This window comes from Aethalodelphis obliquidens, unplaced genomic scaffold (genome assembly GCF_003676395.1).
Source record: "Aethalodelphis obliquidens isolate GAN/ISIS:26980383/991018 unplaced genomic scaffold, ASM367639v1 scaffold87, whole genome shotgun sequence".
Lineage (NCBI taxonomy): Eukaryota > Metazoa > Chordata > Mammalia > Artiodactyla > Delphinidae > Aethalodelphis > Aethalodelphis obliquidens.
The window spans coordinates 2,721,031-2,742,935 of NW_020838031.1; the positions used below are offsets into that span (position 1 = coordinate 2,721,031).

At 45.8% G+C, this 21,905-nt stretch overlaps 2 protein-coding genes across 3 annotated transcripts in view; one reads left to right on the forward strand and one right to left on the reverse strand.

The window, feature by feature from the left end:
• Positions 1-928: 928 nt before the first annotated feature.
• FSAF1 (40S small subunit processome assembly factor 1) lies at positions 929-21,086 on the reverse strand. Its single transcript, XM_027094052.1, has 7 exons — positions 20,905-21,086; positions 18,438-18,781; positions 4,158-4,214; positions 3,096-3,191; positions 2,887-2,973; positions 2,270-2,322; positions 929-1,230 (listed from the first exon to the last, which is right to left on the reverse strand). Exons 1-7 carry the CDS (start codon positions 20,990-20,992, stop codon positions 1,092-1,094), a joined length of 864 nt encoding a protein of 287 aa, XP_026949853.1. The 5' UTR covers positions 20,993-21,086; the 3' UTR covers positions 929-1,091.
• The window catches only part of GNPAT (glyceronephosphate O-acyltransferase), a 30,770-nt gene continuing 29,941 nt past the window's right edge, over positions 21,077-21,905 (forward strand). The window contains exon 1 of one of the 2 annotated variants that reach the window (XM_027094039.1): positions 21,077-21,357. In XM_027094039.1, coding sequence (XP_026949840.1) covers positions 21,280-21,357 — 78 coding nt within the window. In that variant the 5' untranslated portion in view covers positions 21,077-21,279. The remainder of the gene's footprint in view (positions 21,358-21,905) is intronic. The other variant, XR_003430213.1, reaches the window with a different exon arrangement.

The following is a 21,905-nucleotide window of genomic DNA, read 5'->3' on the forward strand; positions in this document are numbered from 1 at the left end:
AAGTTGTATTTTATTTATACAAGTTCTTACAAAGTAGAGTTTATACGCTTTGGCTGAAAATCGAAAATGCCCTTCCCACAAAACAACTGACAAATGATCACATTCTTAGTTCTTTGATGATATAGTAACATTAAATCATTTTTAGAAAATTAAAAAGCAATTTTAAGCTAATTATTAGCATCTACAAATCTGTAAAATTATGAAATATCTACAAGCAAATGCACAAAACACCAGTGAAAGTGAAACTCCAGTGAACCTTGATGGAGAATATTAAAACATTCTTCTCAATAGTTTTGAAACAGGAGGGAAGGGGGCAGGGCACAACCTTTGAAAGAATGACATAGCCCGAGGACACGACATAAACTGATTAGGACCAAATGGGTCCAAGATGGCGGACGAGTCGACTTCCACTAGACCTTGAGCCTCAGTATACGCTCACTGTGACACATCAGCAAGCTAAATGACACACCCACAGGCGCCATGACAGTTCCAAGAGCGACCACAAGGGTCAAAAAGAGGGCGGCGGCCCAGTTCCTGGAAATCCCCGCCCCTTCCCCCAAACAGCTGGAATACTCCTACCACTCATTAGCCTGTGAAATGACCCACCCCTATAAAAACGGACAACCCCAGACCCTGGTGCCACTCTCGCCTTCTGAGATGGCCCACAATGTCTGTGGAGTGTGTCTCTCTAAATAAATCCACTTCTTCCCCATCTATCACTTTGTCTCTCGCTGAATTCTTTCTGCGATGAGACATCAAGAACCTGAGCTTCATGAAGTCCTGAGACCAGGTGTGTGACCTCAGCTGGAAGCCTGTGGGTTCAAGTCCCAGTCTGAGTTACACGGTTTCAGTTTTACTTCAGATTCACATTACAGTTGTGGCCCAACATGGTTATCACCAAAAAAAAAAAAAAAAAAATATCAGACACTTCAGCAGATAGAAATTTTATTATTTCAATTTGATTCTGTTCCCTAAAATAAAAGAGCAGTCTATGAAATATGAAATAAATAAGAATAATCTGGAAGTCGTGTAGGGGTCCAGTTTCGGTACACTGGCACCTTCCCATTTCTCTCTTTATTTTATAAAGTACTTCATTTAGCCACTCTGGAAGAATTTATTTTTTTGATATCAACTTGGCTCAGAATCAGTGTCCCATTTTTGAATTTTCCAACCTGTCCAATCCGTCCACTTGACAAAATACTGGGAGCCGATTTCTTCTTTTTGGATTTCCTACATTTAAAGTGAGAGGAAGGTACTATAGTTAAGCTTATACAAAAGGATTTCAGCACCACCAACCAGGCCACCGAGGTCTGGCCCTGCAACCTCCTGGCCCCTCCCATGCAAGGCCCCGCCCCACCGCAGCACCACTAGCTTCCTGCGTCCCTGAACATGCCAACTGCCTCCTGCCCTAGGGCCTTTGCACTGGTTTCTTCCACGTTGAATATTCAGCTACCAGATCTTTCCGGAGCTTCCCCACTCAGTTCTCGACTCAGATGCGGCCTCCTTAGAACGACACACCAGCCCACCCTCAGTGACGCTCTCTCACGATGCACTATTTCAACCTCCTCACAAAACCTGCCAGGACCTGACATGCCCTTACTTATCTGTTTAGATGTTTTGCTGTGTTTCCCTCCCTAAAATATAAGCTCCTCCAGGGCGGGGACTCTCAGTGTGATCATGGCTGTGCGCCCAACACCTAGACACCTATGTGCCGGCGCACAGTGGGCCCTTGACAGACCACACAACCAGAAGAGATGACCACCTTCCAGCATGTGCAAGCTCGCTAGGGGTCCAAGAAAAAGCTCAAGACAAAAGTAGCTTTTGAAACAGTAATTTGAGGAGAGAGAAAAAGGTACTTGAGCAAAAGCTAAGACGCAAGCAGAAAGGCACAAAATCAACGCTCCATTACTCAAACCACGGTGCTCTGCCTCATGTGGTCATGCAAGTGCAGGCAGCACAGGCGCTCTTAGGAGGGGACAGAGGTCTTGCTGGAAACGTCAGCCTCAGCTTTTCCCTAGTCACTGCACACGTCTGGTCTTTGAAAATGGGAGACTGGAGAAGGTTCCTAGTTCAATCCTGAGGGAGTTGTCTGATCTTGGACAATTTACTGAATCCTGTCTCCCCCCTCAAGGGCTGACTTAGGATCAGGAGAGACAGTGCACCACTGTATCAGGCTAGAAACACCACATCAATTCAAGGTATCATGTTCAGAACTAACCAATGGATTTATCCAAATCATCCCACCCGAGTACCTGATGGTATCACTCACCTGTCTTCCTGTCCTTTCCTCTTCTTTTTCTTGAAAATATCTGTGTCCTGGGCCTGATTTCACAATTAAAGAAAACATATGTATCAGTAATGGAGATTCAAAAAAAGGCAAGAGGTTTGTGACCAAAAGCCACAGAGATATCATTTATTTTTAATATTTTTTTCAAGTAGCCATGTTAATTATACAAAGTTTCATCCTAAAACCCTTTCAAGACTGTGAAAGGCCATTCAGAGAAAACAGACAGGAGAAATGTCAAATCTTCCATTTTAGGCGAAAGGGAGGGAGCGTAACATCTATTCCCCTTGTGGTTTTTCAGAAGCCCGTGTGTTCTATACAATGTAAAAGGCAAAAAAAAAAAAAAAAAAGACTGCATATAGGGAAAAGGTCAAAGTAGCTCCCAGTACCTGAGCAGGAGTTTGCTATTTCAAAGCAAACCTTTCAGGTAAATAAGTCAGATTATGTGGCTGGTATCACAAAATGTAGCTGACTTGAAGAGAGGGTAAGAACAGTCATCTAACTCTAGATTTGTTGCTGTCTAGACTGCTTTCCAAGCAGCGGGGTCCAGCAAATTGCAACCACCTTTCTGTTCTAGTTTAAGAAAAGGCTATCACACCTACCGTTCTCTTTACTTTTTCCTTTGCAGACTTTTTTTCTTTGATTTGCTCCTGCAAAACCTTGTAATTCACATAACTATTTTTGGGAGGCTGAAATGAGAAAGGACACCAAGCATCATTTCTGACTTGGCCTTTGCCCCCGCCCTGCCCTGCCCGGGGCGCCCCCCTTTGCTGCACCCCGTCTGCGGGAGGGAGGCAGAAGCAGCCCTCACCTTAGCGCCCAGCATAATGGCGCGTCCCTGCTCCAGGACTCTCTCCTTTCCTTTTCCATAACCTGTGATCCCAAACCGGTGCACTTCCAAACGAGCCTGCAGACACAAGCACAGTCAGGCCCAAGTGCCTTCCAGAAACTCCACAGAGGAAACACAGCCCTAGGAGTGCTGCCTGCCAGACACGATGGGCTACACGCCCAGCACTTTTAAGGAGGACCTGCAGGGACTACACCTCGCAAGAGTGCTGTCACGGTGTGGTTTAAGCAGCTTTGTGGAGTCTCTCACAAAGGTCCATAACCTCCCCACGCCATTCTCCCACACTGAATGCAGGCAGTCGAAGCAAAGACTTATCTCCACACAAATTAGTGACAAAACGAGGGTGACCCGCAGAGCTCTGCTGTACTTTAGGATGTGCCCTAAAACAAGCTACTACCCATAAAGGCAACAACTAAAAGTACCTTCCCAAATACATCTACTCACACGTGGAAACCCTTTATCACAGCAGCTTCAAACACAGGTCCATGTTCTTTCTTTAAAAACATATTGTAGAAGAGAAAACGTCACCAATACCCACTCTTGGCAGCTGGATTACTTCCTGTCTTTTTTCTCACACATTATTTTTAAATTTTTATTATTATTATTTATTTATGTATTATTTTGGCTGCACCAGGTCTTAGTTGCGGCACGTGGGACCTTCATTGCAGCACATGGACTCTTAGTTGTGAAATGCATGTGGGATCTAGTTCCCCGACCAGGGATCGAACCCGGGCCCCCTGCATTGGGAGGGTGGAGTCTTAACCACTGGACCACAAGGGAAGTCTCTCTCACACATTTTTAAAACCTAGTCACAACCACAGAACACACACATCCTTGCTTTTCCTACTTACCATTGTATTATTGACACTGTAGTCACAAAGCTGACATGTTTTAAACGACTGCACAATGTTGAATCAAGTAAATGTAGTGTGATGTGCTTCACCATTTCCCCAACCATTGGACAACATGTAAACATATGCATTTTTGTTACAAAGCTGAAAAAATTAAGAATTTCAAAGCACGTACCTTTTCTAAGTTAAATTCTTGTATATCCACATCTTTCTCGAGGATACTAGTTTTGGTCTGAAAAGGAAAAGAAAACATTCTTGTAAAGGTCATCTGTTCCTTATAGCATCCATCACACCAAGAGCATACCCATGTTTTTAAAAGCCTTGAAACTGGCCCAGATGCCTAAATAACAAACAGTAACACATGCTTGTTGCACAGAAGCCTAATTAACAGCTAATGGAAGACAAATGGAGAAAATAAATTTAAGGTTTCAAAGTTTAAGAAAAGACTGACGAGAAACTAAAAAAGAAAAGAGAGTAAGAGAGAGACCAATGTCTGTATCTCACACACCAAATGTGGGAAACTCTGTATGGTGGGGGGTTTAGAAAAGGATAACTGAGCAGAATTTTAGAGGGTAAAAAGGTCATATTTAAATAATTCTCAGGAATTCCCTCGCGGTCCAGTGGTTAGGACTTAGCACTTTCTCTGCCATGGCCCGGGGTTCAATACCTGGTCGGGGAACTAAGATTCCACAAGCTGGGAGGGGAAGGAAGGGAGGGAGGGAGGGAGGGAGAAAGAATTCCCTCTTTTCTTACTCCTATCCAGCCACTGGAATAATGGCTAACTCTCTTAAACTCTCTTGAGTTGAAATTTTCTTTCAGGAACATCAGATTTCTAGAAATGATGGAGACTGGGTTTATAATTCCCCACAGAAAATAATGATACTGGAAATGCCATCAAAATATGTGACTCTTTGCATCAATATATCCCCTGGCTGTGGTTACCAATCCATAGAATTGACCAGAAGTTTGAGACTTCAAGGAAACTACTGTCAAATCTGGCCAAGGACAGCGGTCTCTACTCAACCTCAGGCCATCCCAGCCGTGCAGCATCTAGAAAAGCAGTCCTGGCCTCTGGCTCGGAGGGGCAGGGTCTGTGCGGAGAGCAACGGACAGGGGAATGGCTTGTTAAAACCCTTCTGCTTGTAACCTGCCTTCACTGGTTAAGCTCGCTTTAGTTACTTTGTTCTTTCCTTTCCCCTCTCTTTAACTGCATACCTACCCAGCTTCTCGTAGCCTAGTTGTTTTGCAGGAATTTGGAGTCAGCTCCTGCCCCGTGCGAGCTGGCTAAGGCTGGCCGGGTCATCAGCCCTAAAATGGGCCTGCGCAGGTGTCCGAGGAAGGGCCTTTTGAGGTCAGGGGCCAGAAAGCTCCGATCACGCTGAGCACCTCCATTCTGAACACAGACGCCTGTGACCCAGATACGCCTGCACAGAACACTGATTACCTCACCTTTTCCCCTTCCTCCGATCACCCTTCCCCACTCCTAAGACCACCATGCTTATCCCATAAAGACGCCAGCCCCCTCGCTGTTGGGAGGCGGATCTCAGACTTGTTCTCCCATCTCCTCACTTGGCTGCCTCTTGAATAAACTGTAAACCTCGGCATCTAGGCGTCTGGCTTGCTGCACGTCGGGCAAATGGACCTGGTTCGGTAACAGATCCTTCTTTACAGAAAAAATTCTTGGATAATTATCATGATGCTGAGTCTATTAGCATGATCCCCACCACTACCTTAACTTTAATTTCTACTTTTAGCTTTAAAACCACTTTAGTACAGTACTCACAATGCAGCACCTGCATTTAGAAATAATCAGTGGTCTCCCCTGTCTTCTCTCCCCTACCCTTACTGTGGTAGGGGGCACTAGTGCCTACAGGTAATACTGGGTCCTCCTCCACTTCTAGGCTCACAGGAGAACTGGGCTTTGCTGCCTACCTGAAGTTAGGCACGGCTACATGACTTGTTTTGGCCAAAGTGTGAGCAGACGGAAGCATGCCCCTTCCACATGAAACCTCTAAGAGCCTTCATCGGGACTTCCCTGGTGGTGCAGTGGTTAAGAATCCGCCTGCCAGTGCAGGGGACACGGGTTCGAGCCCTGGTCTGGGAAGATCCCACATGCTGCGGAGCAACTAAGCCCGTGAGCCACAACTACTGAGCCCGTGAGCCACAACTACTGAAGCCCACATGCCCTAGAGCCTGTGCTCCACAACAAGAGAAACCACTGCACTGAGAAGCCCATGCACCGCAACAAAGAGTAGCCCCCGCTCGCCACAACTAGAGAAAGCCCGCTCGCATCAACAAAGACCCAGCACAGCCAAAAAATAAAAAATAAATTTAAAAAAAAGGCTTCATCAACTCCCCTTCTCCACCAAATGGTGGAGCCCCTATCACCCTGGGCCCCTAGAACAGGACGGCATGGATCACAGCCGCCTGCCCTGACAATCCTGATGAACACGGAACATGAGAACAAGATGAACTTTTGCCTTTAAACCACTGAGATGTAGGGACTACTTGTTATGGAACCACTGTCTCACCCATCTTGACTGATAAAGCCTCACTGTCCCATACACAAGAGAGAGAAACGTTTGGAGATTGTGAGAACTTGTCTGTTAGGTAGTGAAGAAGAAAGCAAGCTGTAAGAAGCAGACTCAGACTGAGTACCAGACTCAGTGAACTTTCTCACGGGCTGACTTGCTGACCAAAAGTATTTTCTCCTGCACTGGTAAGATTTTTCTTCTATTAGTTACCCTGTCCAAACTTTGTCCAATTAGAGAAGAGTTGGGTAAATAAACACTCTCTTTTTAATTATGCCAGCAGTTCTGGGAATACTGAGAAACTTTTTCATATCTTCTTGAGCGTAAATTATTTCAATTAGATTACTTTCTTCTTAACACCTATCTGACACTCAATATACTAAACAGTAGGGGACATGGTACAGCTAAAGGGTGATGGACTTCAGGGCGGCCCTGGGGTATGGCAGAGATTATGAGGGCAGTAAGAACCCGGGGCAGGGACTTCCCTGACAGTCCAGTGGTTAACACTCCATGCTTCCAACGCAGACGGCGCAGGCTGGATCCCTGGTCGGGGAACTAAGATCCCATGTGCCATGGGGCGTGGCCAAAAATAAATACATAAATAATAAATAATAAAATAAACATTAAAAAAAAAACAAGAACCTGGGGCAATAACTTGACAGAATGTCTTTATGTCTAGTGATGCTTCTGGTGCAGTGCACTTGTGTTCCTCAAGGGACAAACAGCCTAACTAACCTACATTCCCTCTCGCTTGTGTAGTAGTTGGGCACACAGCTTTTAAGCCAGAAAGTCTGGGGTCTGAACCCAAGCTCTAGCACTTATTTCACATCCACAATCCTTCATCTGGAACCCTGAGACAATTCAGATGGTGATGCTGTGAATATACTGAATGCTGTCCAAGACAGCAACCCGTAATTAAGCACATTCACATTTCTGCAGCAATGCCTATGAATATTCACGCCCAATGGAACCAACAGAAATAACTCTTAAGCCTCACTTCAGTTCAGGTCGGGCTTTACTGCCAAATAAATCTGCGCCAAACTTAAAAAAACAACCTAGCTTGTGCTTTCCAAAGCTCTGGGGTTTTGGAACTGCAGATATGGGATGGTGGGGTACCTGCTTAAATGCAGGCAAAGAGCTCAACCTCTCTAGGCGTCAACCTCTTCTGCGAAATGAAGACAGGTCACGCTGTGAAGACCTAATGAGATACTGAACTAGTTAATGAATGTAAATAATCACGGTTAGTACACAGTAAGCACTCAGGAAATACTGGTAAATCTTTACTCAGCAATTCCTTACATGTTCAGAAGCAGTGTATGCGTACCTCAGTCCAGGCCACAGGATCCAGGCGTCCCTTCTGACCTACAGTACACTGTTCTATTATTTCTACTATATCTTTCTTGTCTCTTTTCTGTGGAGGCCATAAGGTTCATGAGATGGACCAGTGTGAGGGGTGGAAAAATCACATTGATCAGACACACCTCTGAAGGCCAGACAATACTTGGATCATTTTAAGCTACACTTGACCCTTTCATTTCTTAAGAGCATAGGAATTTTCTTCCTTATAGGCAGCCTTGCACTCATTAAAGAGTGAGTTCATCCACTCAATCCTCAAATCACAAGTCCAGGCCACCCCATTTTGAACCTAGACCCCTGCAGTAATCCTCACTCGGTCCCCTCATGCCTCTGGCTACTGCTCACCTATGATCCATTTACCACGCAGGGGCCAGAGCCATCTTTTTAAAATATAAATCAGATCACTTCATGCCCTTGCTTAAATCCTTTGGTGGCTTTCCATGTGCTTTAAACTAACTCCAAAGGCCCCATGTCTCCGAGGCCTGGTGCGGGCTGGCCTCAGCCTGTCTCTCCAACAGCCCACACCTTCCCCCCTCCGTCCCCCTCCCCCTTGTCTTCTGGCTCCTGGAACCCCGCAGGCCTCTCTACAGCTCAGGGCATTTGCAAGGCAGCTTCCCTCCCCTGCATTACTCTGCTCCCTCCTTCCCCAGCACCCTGCAACAGGGCATCAGCCTCAAGTCACCTCCTCGGACACCTCTGACCACTGGCTCTAAAGGAAGTTCTGCCTGTTACTCTCAGGACCCTGTATCTTTCCTTCAGAGGGTTTATAGCTCTTTTTAAGTATATTATTGATATTAATTTATCCAGGGTTTGCCCAACCCACCAGTAAACCATACACTCCATGAGAGAAGAGGGCTGTACCTTGTTTACTGTGGGATCTCCTGGGCCTGGCAAGGAGTAAGCACCCAATTATTTGTGGAATAAATGAATGAATAAGATTTCTGGGCAGACTACATCTATAGAGCTTTACAAATGGGACATGATCAGGAAGTTCACTTGTAGGTCAGCTATGTGAAATGGGTAAAATATTAAACAAATGGTGACCAAGTTCCCAGATAAGTCCATTAAAAGGGGTTCTGGTCAACAACTCCGATGCAAGGGGAAGGGTTTCCCACACATGGGAGCAACGGTCCCACACAGTCAGGTGTCCTACAGTACAGTGCTACTCTGACACTATCTACCAGAGACGGCACAGGTTCCGCAGGTGAAGGGGCTCAGTCCTACAATACCGTCCCCACTTCAGAGGCCAAATGCAAGCCCAGGTTGTTACCTGTAGTACTTCTAACAGACCGCCTACAGACTGGAAGTTCTCATGACCCCCTCCTTGGGTTCAACTAATTTGCTAGAGTGGATCATAGAACTCAAGAAACCCGTTTACCTCCTAGATCACCAGCTTATTCTAAAAGGACATAACTCAGGGACAACCAGATGGAGGAGATGCAGAGGGCAAGGCTCGTGGAAAGGGCGAGGAACTTCCACACCCTCTCCAGGTTCCACTCTCTCAACCTGGAAGCTCTCCAAACCGAACCCCGTCCTTCTGGAGTCTCAGAGGTTTCATCACATAGGCATAACTGAGTAAATCGTTGGCCACTGGCAACTAGCCCCTTTGCCCTCCCCAGAAGTCAGGGCATAGGTTCTCTAATCACAAGGTTGGTTCTCCTGGCAACCAGTCCCCATTCAAGGACGCTTTCCAAGTCATTTCACTAACACAACAAAAGACACCTTTACTGTTCTCATCTCTTAAGAAATTCCAAGGGTTTTAGGAGCTCTGTGCCAGAAACAGGGACAAATATTCAATATTTCTTATTATAAATCATCACATCACACCTACGAAAATCTGTTTCAATACACTATGTAGTTTAATCATTGTTTATTGCACAAGCCTAAATTCTGGGAAAAGAAGGTCATTTACTTGCCAGCACCTCTTGTGTTCTCGAGAATACTTCAGACAACAGAGGGCAACAGGAACTCACATGGAGACTCGACTAGTGGGGGGAGCCACATAAATGGAGAAATAAAAGGAAAACAGAAATAAAAAGAAAACTTCAAAGATGGAGGCTGTCATTATTTGATCACGTATTTTTGCGGACCCCATGTCTGCACTGTCCTACGGTGACTTGTAAGTCTTCAGAGAGCAGGGGCCACATGTACCTGTTCCCATGTTGCACAAACTCTTAGCAGAGCACTATGTGTCTTAATTACTCCAATGGTCTATCCTTTGCCTGACATGCCCTATACCCAGGATATGCCATAACAACTAGCTCTATATTAATTTGCAGTTATTTATATGTTGCAATGTCAACATTCTAAAGTCTTTTTATGGGCGTATGTGTTTTTACTGTGTTCACATATACTGTCTCCTTAGCCAGACACATTCACATTTTCAGAAGATAAACTTTAAAAAGGAGAAAAGGGTCAAGATGGCGTACTAGGAGGACGCGGGGTTTGTGTCTCCGCACAACTAGGGCACCTACCAGGCAACGGTGGGGGACCAAGGACACCTAAGGGGACAGGAGGAACTCCCAGCGACCGGGCAGAACGTGGGGCATGCGGGGAAGTGAAGGGGGAGGAGAAGTGGAGGCGGGACTGGACTCGAGGGGCGGCTGGGGGAGGGGAAGGGATCCCACGCCCGGAGGGGAAAGGGGAGGGACGGTTGGGTGGGCAGAGGATCAAAAGGGAGCGTGGCCAGGCTTCCTCTGCCCACTTGGGCCCCGGGGAGCCAGCTGAGATCCCGGGCCTGATCCTCTGCCCACCGAGGCCCCCTCCAGCCGCGCGGGTCCTGAGGGAGTTGGGGGGGAAGGGGGAGCAGAAGTAAAGGCCGGACCTCCAGGACCGGCACCCCTGAGGGGCAGCTGGCGGAGGGAAGGAGTTCTCATACCTTCTCCCCTCCCCGCCTCCACGGAGCCCACCCACGGTTAGGGGTTCAGCACCGACAGGGGAGACCCTCAGGGGAGCGGAGGAACGGAAGGGAGCGCGGCCAGCGCTCTCCCTGCCTACTCGGGCGCCAAGGAGCCTGTTGGGCTCCAGGGCCTAATCCCCCGGCCTCTGATGCTCCCTCGGCAGCACAGAGCCCAAGCCCCGCCCCTGCCCCCCACCCGGGGCCCCGCCTCTACACCCACTCCAAGACGCCCTCCAGCTATGCTGAGCCTAAGCGCCACCCACACACCGTCACCGAGGGCCCGACCTCCAAACCCCAGAACTGCACACTCCGGAGGCCCCCTAGGGCCACGCTGCCTCTCCCCCAGCAGAGTTCAGGTGCGAAGCCTGAGGCTCCGGCCCGCCCTAAACCCCTCCCCCACCTAAGGTCCACCTCCCACCACCCCTCCCCCCCTAAGCTCTGCCCCCCCATAGCCAAGGCCCTTCCCGGCCTTTCTGTTTTTCCTCTTTGTTTTTTCTTTTTTCTCTTGTGGTTCTGTTTTACCTTGTTGTAGCTGTTTCAATTCTATTTTTATTTTTCCTAATGTATTTTTTATCTTTCTAATTTTATTTTCTTTTTTATGCTTTGTTATTGTACCACTCCTTTTTTTTTCTTTTCTTTTGCCGTGCCACACTGCTTGCAGGATCTTGGTTCCCAGGCTGGGGGTCAGGCCTGAGTTCCTGTGGTGGGAGGGCCGAGTCCAAACCGCTGGACTAACAGAGAACCTCAGACCCCAGGGAATATTAATTGGAGTGAAGCCTCCCGGAGACGGGAGGTCCTCATCTCGGCACCGAGACCCAGCTCTACCCAACTACCTGCAAACTCCAGGGCTGGACGCCTCAGGCGAAACAACCAGTAAGACAGGAACACAGCCCCACCCACAAATAAAAATGAGACAACAAAAACTATGTTACAGGTGAAGGTGCAAGGTAGGAACCTAGAAGACCAAATAAATGAAGAGGAAATAGGCTACCTATCTGAAAAAGAATACAGAGTAATGATAGTAAAGATGACGCAAAATCTCGGAAACAGAATGGAGAAAATACAAGAAACTTTTAACAAGGACCCAGAAGAACTAAAGAGCAAACAAACAGTGATGAACAGCAAAATAACTGAAATTTAAAATACTCTAGAAGGAATCAATAGCAGAATAACTGAGGCAGAAGAACAGATAAGTGACCTGGAAGATGAAATGGTGGAAATAACTGCCAGGGAGCAGAAGAAAGAAAAAAGAATGAAAAGAACTGAGGACAGTCTCAGAGACCTGTGGACAACATTAAATGCACCAGCAATCGAATTACAGGGGTCCCAGAAGAAGAAGAGGAAGAGAAAGGGTCTGAGAAAATATCTGAAGAGATTATAGCCAAAAACTTCCCTAACATGGGAAACAAAATAGTCACCCAAGTCCAGGAAACACAGAGGGTTGCATACAGGATAAACCCTAGGAGAAACACACATATTAAGCACACAAACAAAAATTAAATTCAAAGAAAAAATATTACAGCAGCAACGAAAAGCAACAAATAACATACAAGGGAATCCCCATAAGGTTATCAGCTGATTTCACAGCAGAAACTCTGCAGGCCAGAAGGGAGTGGCAGGATATATTTACAGTGATGAAAGGGAAAAACCTACAACCAAGACTACTCTACCTAGCAAGGATCTCATTCAGATTTCACAGAGAACTCAAAAGCTTTACAAACGAGCAAAAGCTATGAGAATTCAACACCAAACCGGCTTAACAACAAATGCTAAAGGGACTTCTCTAAGCAGGAAACACAAGAGAAGAAAAAGACCCACAAAAACAAACCCAAATCAATTAAGAAAATGGTAATAGGAACATACATATCGATAATCACCTTGAATATAAATGGATTAAATGCTCCAACCAAAAGACACAGACTGGCTGAACGGATACAAAAACAAGACCCACATATATGCTGTCTACAAGAAACCCACTTCAGACTTAGGGACACATACAGACTGAAAGTGAGGGGATGGAAAAAGAAATTCCATGCAAATGGAAATCACAAGAAAGCTGGAGTAGCAATACTCATATCAGATAAAATAGACTTTAAAATAAAGACTGTTACAAGAGATAAGGAAGGACACTACATAATGATCAAGGGATCAATGCAAGAAGAAAACAAGTATATATATTTATGCACTGAACATAGGAGCACCTCAATACATAAGGCAAATGCTAACAGCCATAATAGGGGAAATCAACCGTAACAAAGTAATAGTGGGGAGACTTTAACACCCCACTTACACCAATAGACAGATCATCCAGACAGAAAATAAATAAGGAAACACAAGCTTTAAATGACACAAGAGACCACACAGACTTAATTGATAATTATAATAGGATATTCCACCCAAAAGCGGAAGAATACACTTTCTTCTCAAGTGCACACCGAACGTTCTCCAGAATAGATCACACCTTGGGTCATAAATCAAGCCTTGGAAAATTTAAGAAAACTGAAATCGTATCAACCATCTTTTCCGACGAACTCTACGAGATCAGAAATCAGTTACAGGAAAAAGAACTGTAAAAACACAAACACATGGAGGCTAAACATTGCGCTGCTAAACAACCAAGGGATCACAGAAGAAGTCGAAGGAGAAATCGAAACCTACCTGGAGACACACGGCAACGGACACGACGAGCCAAAACCTACGGGACGCGGCAAAAGCAGTTCTGAGAGGGAAGCTTATAGCAATTCAAGCTCACCTCAGGAAACGAGAAAAATCTCAAATAAACAATCTAACCTTACACCTAAAGCAACTAGAGAAAGAAGAACAAAGAAAACCCAGAGTTAGTAGAAGGAAAGAAATCATAAAGATCAGAGCAGAAATAAATGAAATAGAAACGAAGAGAACAATAGCAAAGATCAATGAAACTAAAAGTTGGTTCTTTGAGAAGATAAACGAAATTGATAAACCTTTAGCCAGACTCATCAAGAAAAAGAGGGAGAGGACTCACATCAATAAAATTAGAAATGAGAAAGGAGAGATTACAACTGACACCGCAGAACTACAAAGGATCATAAGAGACTACTACAAGCAACTCTATGCCAATAAAATGGACAACCTGGAAGAAATGGACAAATTCTTGGAAGGTACAACTTTCCAAGACTGAACCAGGAAGAATTAGAAAATATAAACAGACCAATGAACAGGTAATGAAATTGAAACTGTAATTAAAAATCTTCCAACAAACAAAAGTCAGGACCAGATGGTTTCACAGGTGAATTCTATCAAACATTTAGAGAAGAGTTAACACCTATGCTTCTCAATCTCTTCCAAAAAACTGCAGAGGGAGGAACATTCCCAAACTCGTTCTACAAGGCCACCATCACCCTGATACCAAAACCAGGCAAAGATATCACAAAAAAGAAAATTACAGACCAATATCACTGATGAACATAGATTCAAGAATCCTCAACAAAGTACTAGCAAACAGAATCCAACAACACATTAAAAGGATCATACACCATGATCAAGTGGGATTTATCCCAGGGCTGGAAGGATTCTTCAATATACGCAAATCAATCAACGTGATACAGCATATAACAAACTGAAGAATAAAAACCATATGATCATCTCCATAGATGCAAAAAAAGCTTTTGAAAAAATTCAACACCCATTTATGACAAAAAACTCTCCAGAAAATGGGGACAAAGGGAACCTACCTCAACATAATAAAGGCCATATATGACAAACCCACAGCAAACATCATTCTCAATGGTGAAAAACTGAAAGCATTTCCTCTAAGATCAGGAACAAGACAAGGATGTCCACTCTCGCCCCTATTATTCAAGATGGTATTGGAAATCCTAGCCATGGCAATCAGAGAAGAAAAAGAAATAAAAAGAATACAAATTGGAAAAGAAGAAGTAAAACTGTCACTGTTTGCAGATGACATGATACTATACTTAGAGAATCCTAAAGATGCCACCAAAAAACTACTAGAACAATCAATGAATCTCGTAAGGTAGCAGAATACAAAATTAACGTACAGAAATCTCTTGCATTCCTATACACTAACAACGAAATATGAGAAAGAGAAATTAAGGAAACAATCCCATTTATCATCACAACAAAAAGAATGAAATATCTAAGAATAAACTTACCTAAGGAGGCAAAAGACCTGTACTCAGAAAACTATAAAACAATGATGAAAGAAATCAAAGATGACACAAATAGCTGGAGAGATATACCATGCCCCTGGATTGGAAGAATTGAGACTGTGAAAATGACTATACTACCCAAAGCAGTCTACAGGTTCAATGCAATCCCTATCAAATTACCAATGGCATTTTTCACAGAATCAAAACAAAAATTATACAATTTGTGTGGCAACACAAAAGACCCCGCACAGCCAAAGCAATGTTGAGAAAGAAAAACAGAGCTGGAGAAATCAAGCTCCCCAATTTCAGACTATACTACAAAGCTACAGTAATCAAGACAATATGGTACTGGCACAAAAACAGAAATATAGATCAATGGTACAGGACAGAAGGCCCAGAGATAAACCCACGCACCTATGGTCACCTAATCTATGACAAAGGGATATACAGTGGAGACAAGACAGCCTCTTCAATAAATGGTGCTGGGAAAACTGGACAACTACATGTAAAAGAATGAAATTAGAACACTCCCTAACACCATACACAAAAATAAACTCAAAATGGATTAAAGACCTAAATGTAAGACTGGACACTATGAAACTCTTAGAGGAAAACATAGGAAAAACACTCTTTGACATAAATCACAGCAAGATCTTTTATGACCCACCTCCTAGAGTACTGAAAATAAAAACAAAAATAAGCAAATTGGACCTAATTAAATTTAAAAGCTTTTGCACAGCAAAGGAAACCATAAACGAGATGAAAAGACAACCCACGGAATGGGAGAAAATATTTGCAAATCAAGCAACAGACAAAGGATTAATCTCCAAAATATACAAACAGCTCATGCAGCTCAATATCAAAGAACCCAATCAAAAAATGGGTGGAAGATCTAAATAGACATTTCAGCAAAGAAGACATACAGATGGTCAAGAGGCACATGAAAAGATGCTCAACATCCCTAATTATCAGAGAAATGCAAATCAAAACTACAATGAGGTATCACCTCACACCGGTCAGAATGACCATCATCAAAAAATATACAAGCAACAAATGCTGGAGAGGGTGTGGAGAAAAGGGAACCCTCTTGCACTGTTGGGAATGTAAATTGATACAGCCACTGTGGAGAACAGTATGGAGGTTCCTTAAGAAACTAAAAATAGAACTAGCATATGACCTAGCAATCCCACTGCTGAGAAACCGTAACTCAAAAAGACACACGTAGGGACTTCCCTGGTGGCGCGGTGGTTGGGAGTCCGCCTGCCGATGTGGGGGACAAGGGTTCGTGCCCCGGTCCGGGAAGATCCCACATGCCACGGAGCGGCTGGGCCCGTGAGCCATGGCCGATGAGCCTGCACGTCCGGAGCCTGTGCTCCGCAACAGGAGAGGCCACAACAGTGAGAGGCCCGCGTACCGCAAAAAAAAAAAAAAAAAAAGACACATGTACCCCCATGTTCACTACAGCACTATTTACAACAGCCAGGACATGGAAACAACCTAAGTGTCCATCAAGAGATGAATGGATAAAGAAGATGTGGTACATGTATACAATGGAATATTACTCAGCCATAAAAGAAATGAAATTGGGTCATTTGTAGAGACGTGGATGGACCTAGTGTCTGTCATACAGAGTGAAGTTAAGTCAGAAAGAGAAAAACAAATACCGTATATTAATGCATATATGTGGAATCTAGAAAAATGGTACAGATGAGCCTAGTTGCAGGGCAGGAATAGAAAGGGAGACGTAGAGAACGGACATGTGGACATATGGGGGGAAAGAGATGGTAGGACGAATCGAGAGATTAGGTTTGACAATAAATACACTACCATGTGTAAAACAGCTAGCTAGTGGGAACCTGCTGTAAGGCACTGGGAGCTCAGACCGGTGCTCTCTGATGGCCTAGTGTGGTGGGATGGCTTGGGGGAGGAGGTCCAAGAGGCAGGGGATGTGTGTACGCGTATGGCTGATTCACTTGGCTGTGCAGCAGAAACTAACACAACATTGTAAAGCAATCATACTCCAATTAAAAAAAAAAAAAAAAAGAAAGAAAGAAAGAAAAGGGGAGAACCACCAAGGAAGCTAAAAATTTCATCAAGTTGAGGAAGTCCAAAATGTAAAACGAGTTGAGGTTCCTGAGAAAAGCCAACTACAATGAAAAGGGATTCTTTGGAGCAGAAAGAAGAATAACAGCCTGCTACACATGTTCCATTATTAAGAGATAGGGAGATGCAGACTCATTCAATGCCAACTTTTTTGTCCTTTCTATTAGAAAGAAAACTCTCTATTCCAGAAAGATGAACACGAGTTGAGTCTAAGCAGAAAGTGAAGACCGAGACCTTTGAGGAAACAAGGGAGGGTGCCTAGATGCTTTATGTCAGTTAAATTCTCCAAACACATAATTGTATTGCACAACAGTGCTTTCCAACCTTCTTCACATCATGGCACACAGAGAAAATACTAATATGTCTGGCTCACTGCGGTACTCTGTGGTAATACCAGTCTTTCTGGAAGCTCCCTGGCTGGCCGGCTTGGGGGCTCTGGCTGCAAGGGCCAAAGGAATCCATTTCTTGGTCTGCCTGTAACAGTTCCCATTGCCCCAGTATTTGGATACTATAAGAATGGGAAAGCTGACCTAGAATCCTAAAATAAAGGTAGATATGGTTACAGAATGCATTAATAATCTTTGAGGAAGAGATGCTGGTGAGCTTGACATAAAGTACTAACTAAATTCTAGAAAAGATGTGGTAAACACCAGTCACTAGCACGTGTTCACATGTTCATCAAGAATACGCAAGCCTAACTGTCTTTGTAGTGGGTTGAATCGTGGTCTCCAAAAAGAAATGTCCATGCACTAATCCCCGGGAATCTGCAAATGTGACCTTATTTGGAAAAGGCATCTTTGGAGTGTAATTAAGTTAAGGATCTCACGATAAGATCCATCCTAGATTTAGGGTGGCCCTAAATCCAATGACGGGTGTCCTTCTAAGAGAAAGGCAGGAGAGTTGAGACTCAGACACCAGGAAGAAGTCCATGTGAAGACAGAGGAAGAGCCCAGAGCTCTGCAGCCGCCAGAAGCTGGAAGAAGCAAGGAAGGACCCTCCCCCGGCAGAGGGAGCGTGGCCCAGCCAACAACATGATTTGGACTTCTGGCCTCCAGAACTGGAAAGAATACATTTCTGTACAGCAGCCCCAGGAAACTAAGACAATCCTCTTTCTTTTTATGACAGACAAAAGTGTACAGGACATGGGGAAAGCAACAGATACGTGACGTCTGGATTTTTGCAATGAATTGGACAAAAACTTGTGGAAAAGTTTGGATAAGCAGCCATGCCTCTCTCAGAGACTGAATTCGGAGTCAGACTTCCAAGTTCAGCCTGAGATTGCTGCTCAGCAGTCACACTGCTTTCCATCAGAATGCAAGTTCCTTGAGAGAAAGCAGTTTTTGCCTTTTGTTCCCAGGGCCTAGAACAGTGGCAGGGCAACATCAGGGTTTTCACCACGAAGGCCAGTTCATTACCTTTGTGTTCTCGTCTTGATCGGGCTTCTGTTTTCTTTTTCTACTTCTGCTGTGAAATTCCACCACTTCTACTGGTTCCCTGTCGTTCCTCAGGGGAGAGGGGGCTACTGCAGAACTAGAGACTACAGGTCCTGAAGGGAAACCACCAGGGGTCACGGCGGGAACACCCTGCAGCTCTTCCTGGAGTTCCTGGAAGAAGCTGGAAGCACTCTTCCTCTGGCCTCTGACAAGAGATCCAGGTTGGAGATCTGGCTCTGCAACCAAGGCCCCTGGGGTCCCCATATCTCTTTTCTTCTCTCTTTTCTTTCTGATCCTTTTCTGCTCTGCTTCATCTTCCGTCTCTCCTGTTTGTTCAAACACAAAAGGAAAAATAAACATTTTGTGTTTCAGCTATCACTAATACCAAATCACGCGAATGCACGTGTACAGGTGCCACAGATATAAACATGCAGAAATACACACAAAGACAAAAACTATTTTTCTTCCAAGAGGGTCGTATTTGCCCAATTTATAGAATCCAAAGTGCACAGTCATCTTTTCCCAGGCAACTATATTTACGTCTTTGACTCTTACTAGCACAATTACTTTAGTCCTCACCTTGGTCCTGACTGTAAGTGTCATCATCACAATACCCCAGAAACTGGTAATCCCCGTTGGCTCACACTTTGTAATAAAAATGTTAGTACATCTGCCACTGCAGCCAGTGTTTCTTTTTTTTTTTTTTTTTGTGGTACGCGGGCCTCTCACTGTTGTGGCCTCTCCCGTTGCAGAGCACAGGCTCCGGACGCACGGGCTCAGCAGCCATGGCTCACGGGCCCAGCCGCTCCGCGGCATGTGGGATCCTCCCGGACCGGGGCACAAACCCGTGTCCCCTGCGTCGGCAGGCGGACTCTCAACCACTGTGCCACCAGGGAAGCCCCAGTGTTTCTTTTTAACACTTTCTAGGGTTACAGGTGGGGACCGCGGTCTTCCTATTTCCTTTCACGGTTATGAATTAAGATGAACCTAAGACAACTGGCTTAATTTGAATGCCTTTACTTTCAACTAAATCTCCACACCTCCCCTTTGTTTCAGCTGCTCAAACTCTGACCAGTCACCTGAAGGTTCTGACAAGAACTCTAGGCCTAACGACTCACCGACAGTATGACTATTACAGAGCTCTCCAAACATTAGCTATTTGTTTGCTTCTATTTTCTCAGTCTTTTATTCAGTAAATGTGTATTAAGAGTCGACTAACCTTTGGCATTAGGCATATACAAATGAGTAGATACAGCCCATGCCTTCAGAGCTCCAAGCATAATTTCCAGGCTGTGTTAACACGAACTATATTTAGGATTTTGCAGAATAGTCCTTTCCTCTAGGACTTCTCAAGGTCAGAGGCTAAGTCTTCTCTGTCTTCCGACATTCCCAAGGGCACAGAGATGCCCTGTCCACAGTTCAAGTCGATAACAAGTGCAGGGGTTGGAGCCAGAGAGTGTAGGTCTTGGAACCCAAGCTCTGAAAATTACTAACTGGGTGAACTTCAAGTTTTTTAACCTTTAGTGCTTGTTTCTACAATAATGGGATCTGTCTTGTAATAATGGTATTAATGGCAACATCTATTTCATAGGATTGTTGTGAAAATTAAACGAGTATATACCTGTAAAACATGGAGTGTATGGTAAGTTCTCAATACGATTTTAGCTATTTTTTTTACTGTGTAATGAGCTTAGAATTTTGAGCAATGGCTCCAAAGTAAAATAGCAACATCACGCTACAAATTTAAGAAACACGTTTGGCCTTTAAAGGCACTAATGCCTAACGATTATCTTTGGTGCAGGAACAAAGGATGCCACCTTCCCTGGGGCAAATTCTTCAGAGTGTGTGTAACGGTCTCCCTACCCAAGTGCCAGGAGTTGCCAATCTTTAACGATAAGCTCTTTTATCTTCCTCTTCCCCAGTCAAGATAAAAGAAGGAGAACTTAAGTCAGCCAACTTAGGGATGACAGGTCATGAAGAGCTTCCTGTGAAACCGCCCCCCGAAGTCCTTGGCAGGGGACACACTGAAGGATGAGATCCCCACATGACAACGTGGCACCAATGCCCGAGGGTCAGGCGAGTCTGGGGGGTGCGTGGGGAAAGGGGGCTTCCCGGAGGAAAGCGATTCAGGGGAAAGGGGTGCTATTTCGAGAGCCCGAGGTCCTGCGAACACCTCCCCGGTAAGTCTGAAAGCCTTGGTGCTTCCGACACGCAAGCCGGTCCCCACCGAAGGACGAGCTAGGAGGTTTAATTCATAAAAAACGCTCAACAGACTCCGGTCGCGGGTGAGGGTGATCTCCGACAGAAGCGAGTGGGGGACCCACTGTCAGAACCGGGTCGGACGAGCTGAGAGGTGCTCGACGTTCAAGAACCTTTAGTCGCGGAGGTCGGCCCAGTTCCGGGCTGCTCAAGTCCGCTCTCCACGTGGGCTCCGAAGGCCCGTACTCACCAAAGTCGTAGAGGTTCTGGAGTAGAACGTCCAGAAGGGCCTGAGAACCGGGAGGAGCGGTGGCGTCTAGCGCTGGCTCCTGCGCCATCGTGGGGCCCGGCCGGTCGTAGCGGGACAGCGCAAAGCGCGCGAGACTCCGGCGGCCCGGCACCCGCTTCCGGGTTCCGATATGCTGCGCACGCGCGCGCTGCAGGTCCCCGCGCGGCTTCCGTCCTGGTTAAGATGGCGACGCCCGGGGTCCTGCGGAGGGGCCGCGGAGGGTGCTGCCGCCCTAGGCGAGGTCGGGCCGCCCCGCGCGGAAGAACCGCCCCCAGCAGCACCCCAACCACCGCTTAGCTAAGAATCCCAGGCCACGCCCGGGACAGCGGCCGCAGCATGGATTCTTCCAGTTCGTCTAGCTCTTGCTTCTCCGTCGGCTCCACGAGTCCCGGCGCTGTCGTGCTCCTCTACTCGGTATGCGCCCGGGGGAGCGAGGCCGGGGCGGGGCCGCGGGAGAGGACCCCCTTCTCCTGGTCCCGGGTTCCTCCGGGCCGCGACCCAGGGCCCAGAAGAGTGGGTCCGAGCCTCCTCCCCACCCCCGCAGGAGGGATTAGGTGCTTGATTTGGTTTCTAGGGCAACGGGTATCGCTGCGTGTGGGAATGTCCGTGTGCTTTTAGAAGTTTCTCCTGGTGATGGTTCCGCTGGTTCCCTCCCGCTCGTTCCTTCCCTTCCCCTCCACCAGGCGTTGGGCCTTCAGAACGCCCCTGACACGGGAACGAGGCGGGGAGAATTGGAGTCTCTCCATCTCTTGCGAGGCGTGTCGGGCTACTTTTCGGTCGAACCCGAGGAACCTGCGGGTCTGACTCAGCTTGAGGTAGCCCGTGGCTCCCCACCCCGCTCTTTTGCAGCTGTGATATTCCCGGGAAAAAAAGTATTTGGCTTGTCTGTGGGCATTGAGTTTCTAAGACTTTACGTTTGTCATCTAAGAAGATTTGGAGTTCTGGAAATTTGTATTGTGTTT